The following is an 8,455-nucleotide window of genomic DNA, read 5'->3' as shown; positions in this document are numbered from 1 at the left end:
AAATAAGTGATGCACAGTGCAATTGCTCACCACCTGCCGACCGATGCCCAGCCAGTCCCTGAGCAGCGGCCCCCGGCCCCCCCGGCCAACTCTCCCCAGTTTATATACTGAGCATGACATCACATGGTATGGAATATCCCTCTGGCCAGTTTGGGTCAGCTGCCCTGGCTGTGCCCCCTCCCAGCTTCTCGCTGGCAGGGCATGAGAAGCTGGAAAGTCCTTGACTTAGTATAAGCACTGCTTAGCAACAACTAAAACATCAGTGTGTTATCAACGTTATTCTCATCCTAAATCCAAAACACAGCACGATACCAGCTACTAGGAAGAAAATTAACTCTATCCCAGCTGAAACCAATATAATCTACATAGGTTTTAACAGCCTGGTTAAAGCTCTCTGTGCCTGTTCTCAAAGTTAGTCACAAGTTGGGTCACTGTTGAGCTTGTCAGCTCAGGGTTAAACCTGCAGCAGTCCAGTCGACCAAGAACATGTGAGAGCTCGTGTGCACGTAAAAGGCACTGTGGGATTAGCCTGAGTGATTTATAACCATGCACCCCAGTAACCGTCAGCAGGACTTGTTCTCTGAAAGGGGGTGATTTGGGAAAACTCGTTTTAAGTTCTTGTATTTAGATTTTTGTTAATTTTCTTATGAAAGCTCTCACCTTTTTGCTGTAGAGGACTTCCACTTGGCTCAACTTCAATGAATATCAGAGAGAAATAATATGACACTTCATTAGAATTCATAAGTTTGTTTTGCTAAAATTATACAGGAACAAAAACCCCTGAAGTATTACCATTGCATTAATAACGTCTGTTATAAAAGGCAACATAATTGAGGCAAAAAATACATTACTAAGGTTTTACCTTCCTACTTAACATAACCAAACTATAATATTTATTCATTTAAAACTTTCTACTGTTTTATATCTACAAACATTCAAATACTGACTCTTTTCTATGTTTACTCAAAAATACCTTTTCACGTTTTTCCTGAAATATTAATTTTAATTTACTAAGAACATGATGTACAACTCTGGAGATTAATTTCCCATAGCACATTTTAGGAAGCTCTGCATGTCCAGCAGGATTCTGCTGTTACAATTAAGTTTAAGATTCTTAAGTGTCTTCCCTAGAAAATGCCCTCTGAATCAAAGCTGTAATCTTCCCATTTGCCTATGCATAAGAGAGACAGAGAAAAAGAAAAGACCTTTATAAACTCTTTTTTTGTTGAAGAGGTGCAAAAAATGTTTGGCACTCAGAAAAGAAGAAGAATTAAACATATTGGATGTTCTTATAAAGTAAAAAAAACTATTCTGAATCAAGACTCCCTAAATTATCAAGAAAATATTTCTCCTCTTGGCTCTTTTACTTTACAGTTTGAAAAAACACTTTCTACCCAGAGGAGAAGTTATAAAGGCAAAATGTAAAATGAAAAGAAAGCAGAGCAGAATGTAATATAAACAGGTACAAAGCAACAGTGTCCCCTACTAAGGCAGGAAATAGTTACATATGAAAGCATCTTATGATTGAATGGATGGATTTTAGTGCTTCCTTACATTTTAGTATTACATGGAATGGAATATAATTTGGATGTTCTTTGTAAATCTTTAATGGGGATTAACTGATTTACTGCCACGGGCATGGGCTGATTTAAGCATGGAAATTAACAGTGCATGAGAGATGACTGTTTCTTGGGTACATTTCAGTTTGTTTTCTTAATTAAAGACTCCATTTGCAAAACGATGAAAAGCTAACCCCAATTTTTCAATTGTTTTTCTGAGAACTACTGTGTCTTGCGATGTCTTTAGTATTGAAATCACGTCATTTCAACTTTTCATCCAAACAAAGGAATCTTAAAAATTGTTTTACACAGGAAATGAGGTTTTCAGCATAGGACAGAGATGTTCCCCAATGATTTACTGGGGACAATGCACAGTGCAAAAGCTGGAAAATTAAACCTGATCTCACAACTACTACAAAAGAAAGTACAAAGGTTTAAAGATGGCAACTTACCATTTTTTAGGTAAGACTGATTTTAATGCCTAACTTAAGAGAATGGAATGATAGTGCTTTCTTTCAGACAATTATATCTTTTGTATCTCCACTTGGGCATACTACATGTGGTTTTTTACCTCTGAAACAGTGGTCTGGCATATACAGTATCGCGTGAAATTTTCCAGAAATACTGATAAGACAGCTTCTGTAATGACTTGAATTTTTCATTCAATAGGGAAGTACTCCGTATATTATTATTGCAACACAAACAGCTGGCCTTTTAGTATCCCCGAGGCATTACTGACTTAAAGGTTGTTGAATCAGGCCCAATATGAAGGCAGTTTTTGACGTTGGGCAGTAATATAGTTTTTGAGTATAACAAGGTTGAAGAGGAAGCTTGATTATTCACATTAATTCCTCCTTGCAAGGGTATAATAACTGTTACAATACTTAGTTCCTGGAAAAGTCCTAAGTTTGCACAAGTGTTTGACAGATGCCATACCAATGCCTGTGTTAGGTATTCAAAAGTTTTCTGAAAGTCTCGTTCTCAACCTAGGGTGCATACAGCACATTACCATATTCCCATGCGAGTGCAGACAGGGATGTGAGGAGCTCGCAGTCGGCAAAAACAGGCAACTACAAATGTTCAGAAAAGTGGGATGTGCCAAACAAAACTGTCAGAAATTACTTCTAGACATGTGGTGGAGGGCTGTAACAGTTACTAGTAAACAGATCTGCTCTGTCACTAAGGGCTGAGTCACTAAGGACTTACCTTTGGGTTTTTTGCAAATAAATCCTTTTTCAGAAGAGCAATCAGTGTTGTCCCAATAACCAGATGGTGCAGTCATTTCGACGCAGTGATGCTCCATACTGGACTCTTTCTCCTCCCAGTTGACAAAGTCCAGTGCAGCATTATCTAGCCACAACCACTGGCCTAAAGAGCAACATACAGAGTAAAAAAAAATTTAAATGTCTCTCATGGATATTTTAACTCCTTAGCTCAGCAAATGACTTCAAAAATGCAACAGTAACCCATTTTTCAGCAGGCCATGTCATTTTTTGTAAAAATACAGTTATCCTCAATTTTCTCATATTAGCAAAACATTTTTCTATTAAATATTGAAAGTAAGACATTACCATCCACATTTCGGTAAAGTCCTATCCAGAAGCCTCCTTCTTTATTTCCAAGTGGTTGTATTGTATGGCTCAGAAAGTCAGATTCATCCATGTTTTCTACTGAAACCAAGGTAGCACCTGAAAGGCATTAGCAAGCAAATAACTGTAACCTATGTGAGCAACTACTGGAATGACCTCCTCTTTCAAGTCTGTACAAACAACTTTTGAAAGTATTATGCACGCTACTCTGTTGGCTTCCCCATTGCTTCTTGCAGAGGACAGAGCCCTGGAGGTGCTTACTGGCCATGGCCCCCCACCACTGCCCCCAGGACGGTGCCCCAGAAGCCAGGACCTGATGGGAAGCTGTACACCTGGGGAGGCTGCAGCCCCTGGGAGGACAGAAGGCTGCACAAAGTCACTTGTGTCGGTTTATTTTCATTGTGCCAGATTTAGAATAGCTTGGTAGGTAAATAAAGTATTTCTAATTATTTTTTTTTTAAATCAATGTTTTTACATTTTTATGTGAGTTTTGTATAAACTTTTGTACAAATCTCGTCAGTTGATAATGAAGGCTCTCACCTAACCGAGCACACTCAAGGGAGGCCAGTGCCCAGCTTGTCCCAGCTGATGCTTCGAAGTAGTAGCAGTGTCCATGGTAAGGGATCCAAGCTCGGAGATTGTCTGCTTCGGGGCAGTCTCCAGGCAGCTGAGCAGGGTCAGTAGGAGCTATAGCTAAAGACATATGGTATGAAATTGGTATTGATTATGAGTAACCTATGAGGTAGGATACGTGTGTAAATAGTCTGGGATTTCTCTCACCTGGCTTTAACTATCTGGACCTCTATTCCTGACTATTCCTGCAGGCCCCCAGCTCAGACAATAGGGAGAGCCAGGCAGTCAAGATGACTGTGAAACACCTGATTTCTCCAATTAGATCCTGCAGCATCTAACTAACTGCCTTGGCAGTACTGTGAGGAAAATAAACCCTGAGGGATGATACAGATCTTGAATTTGCATTCTCACAACACAGAAAGCTGTTGAAGGCTAATGAAACATTGATACCACAGTCCCATATTGTATGGTTGCCTGGTCTCTGTATGTTGTCACTTTATACAAAGGAGCCATCAATGGAGCATGCCTCTGCCAAATTAGTCTCTGTTTCTGATCATGTGTGCAACTCCAATTCACTTCTCTCGGTCTGCGGTTCTTGCACTGCATATGCAGACCAAATGTACGGCTGGAAAGTTTAACTTGCAAGACACCTTCAAGTGGCAAAATCTATCTTGAATCTCACATCAGGAACAGACTATATTATGTAGCCTTAAAACCTCAAGGAGAGAAAATGACACAATTCTACAAAATCTACAAGCAAACACGCCTCTGCATACCTCTACAAACAGTTAAAGTATCATTCACATTCCCAAGGCTCTTACACTTACGTCAGAACTGCTTTAGCTCTAGCAATAGTGAACGGAGTGAAACTCTTGCCTGTATTTTGGCTCAGTGACACCTGTGTGTGAACTTATCCAGTTGCTGCAGTCCACACAGTCAGTGTACATTCCCAGCACTTCCTTATATTACACACAAACTCGTGTGATTTATGCTCATGTCTCAGAAAGAGCAAAATACCTTGAAGATAGAGCTTCATCTTATGCAAACGGTTATGACTACCATGAATACAGTGCAGCCATATCCGTTTGCACAAGAGGCTTTCATGTGCCTGAATTCATATATCATCCAATAGCAAACCTCCAAATTCTGCAGGGAGGCAGACGGTATACTGAAGCATACTCCTCTGAGGGTTTTAGCCCAAGCCAGAGTAAAGTCTCTAGGATTAGGCAGACTAATGGAATTAGGAATGTGTCTTTAAAATTATTACATTCATTTACTTACCATCTGATGTCTTACAAACTGAGAAGTAGCTTTCATTGCAGGATGCTGTTTTCCAAGTACCGTCAAGATCTAGGTAGACACAAGAATTTTTCTCCTTTGGTTCCCCTGCTGCCCATTTGGTGTACCTGGTTTTCCAGTTATCGGTCCATTTGTAATAGCTGCCAGTCTGAAAACAAAGAAATTCTGGGTTTTTTACATAAAAAGCTCTGACACATAAATATAGTGTCCTAAGTCTATTTGAGTTTTTCAGCAAAAAAAAAAAAGCCCTGTGCTGCTCTGGTTTTTTAAACACCATTCACTGTTCTAAGCAATGTCACTGGGTGATCTGAGTTACACAAGAACTACATATGAACAGTGTTCAACAGTGCATTGCTTTCAGGAGGGTTTTTCTGAAGCAACACAAACTTCTACAACATGGCAAGAAACTCAGATGAGTCCATCTTAGGTCATTTAGTAAATCCCATATCAAGAGAAGCAATTACAGAGAATTCGTCCCCTCTGCTCTTCTTTATTTAAATTAAAACTGGGAGCTATTTGGTGAGTAAAGATTACTTGGCACTAAACAGTCAAAATAATCTTAAAATACCTCTTTAATACTCATAATAACTTTTATTAATATAATAATAGTTATAAGTAGCCCTCTATATAGCAGGGAGTTTCATCTATTGCTTCCTGCTTAACCTTTTCTGTGACTCTTCACTCCATTTGGTGCATGAAAGTCTTTGAGTAACTCTAACAGGACCACTAGAAATCTATGCACATACACAGTAAAGCCATTCAGAGTACAGTTGTTTCAGCACTGTTATAAACTGGGCATCCAGCAGGTCTGTAAAGAGGAGGAGAGCTCACCAAGCACCTGCACCTCCCATCTGTCCAGCACTTACCATATTGCTGTTAAGACCGATCCATACGGGCTTTCCATATTTCAACATCTGGATCCACAGGAATGAATGGATGTAGGCATCTGAAATGCTGGCCAGTTCTGCAGATTTGTCTTGACAATTTTTTCTGGCCTCTTCCCATTGCATTTCAGATGCAATGATTGAATAACTACTGTCACCATAACGGGCAAAGCCAGAGGATGGATTTGTTGTTGGTACTTCAGACTGCGTGGTAACTATGGAAGAAAAACTGAATGCATGAATTTACAACATACCGCTCATCTCTAGCATGGAAGCTATAAAAAATAGGTCAAAACGTGCAGTATTAACAGTAAGTCAAAATCTTTATTTAAGCTCATGGACAATTTGTTAATGAAAAAAAAAACAAAAAACCCCCAAAACAACAAAACCAAACCACAACAAAAAAGCCCAAAACAAACTTGTTGTAAAACATGAACCAAATTTGTTAATGTGAAAAGCAGAGTGAAATCCTGGATGCCCTGAAGTAGAGAGTATACTTGCTAGAGACCTGACTAGTGCAGACTAAGACTCATTGTGGTTTAACCTGGCAGGTAGCTCAAAAACCACACAGCGTTCGCTCGCTGTTCCCACCTCAGTGGGATGGGGGAGAAAATCAGGAAAAAAAAAAGTAAAATTCATGGGTTGAGATAAAGGCAGTTTAATAGGGCAAAAAAGGAAGGGAAAATAATAATAATGATAAAACTCCCCCCAGTTTATGTACTGAGCATGACGTCACATGGTATGGAATGTCCCTCTGGCCAGTTTGGGTCAGCTGCCCTGGCTGTGCCCCCTCCCAGCTTCTCGCTGGCAGGGCATGGGAAGCTGGAATGTCCTTGACTAGTGCGAGCACTACCTAGCAACAACTAAAACATCAGTGTGTTATCAACGTTATTCTCATCCTAAATCCAAAACACAGCACGATACCAGCTACTAGGAAGAAAATTAACTCTATCCCAGCCGAAACCAGGACACTCATAAATTGGATATTTGAGTTCCCGTGCTTTAAGGTATTTTGACTAAATCTGGATATCTGAGTATACACCTATTTCAGATCACTGGTGGAGAGGACTTAGGGCTCTCCCAGTTTAAGGCATTTACTGTTGTACCCTGTTGTCACAACCTGAGACTTTTGATACTTGATGTTAATTGATCACCACTCACTGTTGACTCAAAGTCATTAGCCTGTCTGTAAGGTCTGCCTGAATGTTGCCTGCACATTTGAGTCAGGCAGTGTATATTTCCACCCTTGAGAATGTAAATGTATTCAGAAGAGCTGTAACTGAGATTAAGCAAACTAAAAATGCCTCCCTAAAACTATATGTTTGCTGTGCGGGAAGAAGGAGTTCTTACAGGCGAATTAGCTATGCTGAGAGTAAACAGGCTGCAGGAGCTGACTGAAGTGGGGGGGAATAGTTCTTACTAATGCTGTAGTAAAGGTGAGGCAAAATTGTTTTATCTGTGCTTCGCCTTCTCCACTCCCATTATATGGCTGGGCAGCAGGGATTTGCATAATTACAGTTCTACAGCAAGAAAGTCAACATTCATTATTCATTTTGGTGTAAAAACAAAAATAAAATCTATGTTCTCCTACAATAAAGATACAGCCAAGAGGCTGCACATTTTAATAGACATCATATGGCAGTCAGTAGAAATGTTGAGAGGATTAAACGCTCTGCTCAGAGACAGCCAGGAGTATGGAGAGATCACTGCAAGAGCATGGTTTTACACTGCACTTAAAAAGGATGCCTAAAAGCCTCATATTTCACTGAGAAGAAATCCATTTCCATTTATTATTCTCTAGTATTACTCATGATTTAGGTACAAAACCCCAATTAAGATAGTGGTTCCTCTCTAGCAATTTCTGTGGAACAAATTGTACTTTAAAAATAGTATAGCCTTAAGACTAGTGGAGCTCTGAAAGCCTGAGAGACTCAGAATGAGACTCAAACCTGAAAGAAATCACATCGGTTTATATATTCAGCTTATCTAACTGAGATACTTTTTCTCTTTAGGAGACTGGGTTAAACAGAACTCACGTGAATTCGTCTGGCATATATAGCCTCTCTCATTGTCACAGCTATCATCTCTCCATTTCCCATCTGACTTCATGATGAAGACACAATCTGTCTGAAGGAGAGGAGAAGATACACAGCCATTACAAAAGGCAATCAGGAGGTGGTGAGCTGAAGCTCCTATACTCCTAGTGCAAGCCTGATGGCAGAGAAGCGAGGAAAGGACCACCATGACCAAGGTCTGGCCATGACCACCTTTCAACATTTCATCTGAGTTTCTCTCTTATGCTGATTTCAACAAGTTTTAGTCATAAGCAAGTTGTCTGATGGAAGATGTTAAAAATCTCCGGTGACTAGCTGCCTATCATTTCCTCAGAAACTACGCATTTACCTCCTTTGGAAGAGAGATTGAATGTGAGCAGAGAAATAGCCCTTTTTGTGAGGATATCCTTCAGTACCATCAGAAACTAGTAAAGCGGTGTGGGAGCATATTAGCCAGGAATGGGACATACAGATAGACAGATTAATGTTGCATCAAC

At 39.9% G+C, this 8,455-nt stretch overlaps 1 protein-coding gene across 1 annotated transcript in view; it reads right to left on the bottom strand.

Annotated features, from left to right (window-relative positions):
• LOC103895987 (macrophage mannose receptor 1) overlaps nucleotides 1–8,455 on the bottom strand; it is a 42,150-nt gene that overhangs the window by 7,267 nt on the left and 26,428 nt on the right. The window contains exons 23-29 of the mRNA XM_019471098.1: nucleotides 7,941–8,031; nucleotides 5,887–6,119; nucleotides 5,003–5,168; nucleotides 3,689–3,841; nucleotides 3,131–3,247; nucleotides 2,766–2,927; nucleotides 661–693 (exon numbers count right to left, since the gene is read on the bottom strand). Of these exons, the coding sequence (XP_019326643.1) occupies nucleotides 661–693; nucleotides 2,766–2,927; nucleotides 3,131–3,247; nucleotides 3,689–3,841; nucleotides 5,003–5,168; nucleotides 5,887–6,119; nucleotides 7,941–8,031 (955 nt within the window). The remainder of the gene's footprint in view (nucleotides 1–660; nucleotides 694–2,765; nucleotides 2,928–3,130; nucleotides 3,248–3,688; nucleotides 3,842–5,002; nucleotides 5,169–5,886; nucleotides 6,120–7,940; nucleotides 8,032–8,455) is intronic.

Source organism: Aptenodytes forsteri, unplaced genomic scaffold (genome assembly GCF_000699145.1).
Source record: "Aptenodytes forsteri isolate BGI_AS27 unplaced genomic scaffold, ASM69914v1 Scaffold172, whole genome shotgun sequence".
NCBI classification, from domain to species: domain Eukaryota; kingdom Metazoa; phylum Chordata; class Aves; order Sphenisciformes; family Spheniscidae; genus Aptenodytes; species Aptenodytes forsteri.
This window is presented reverse-complemented; position numbering and strand designations above follow the sequence as displayed.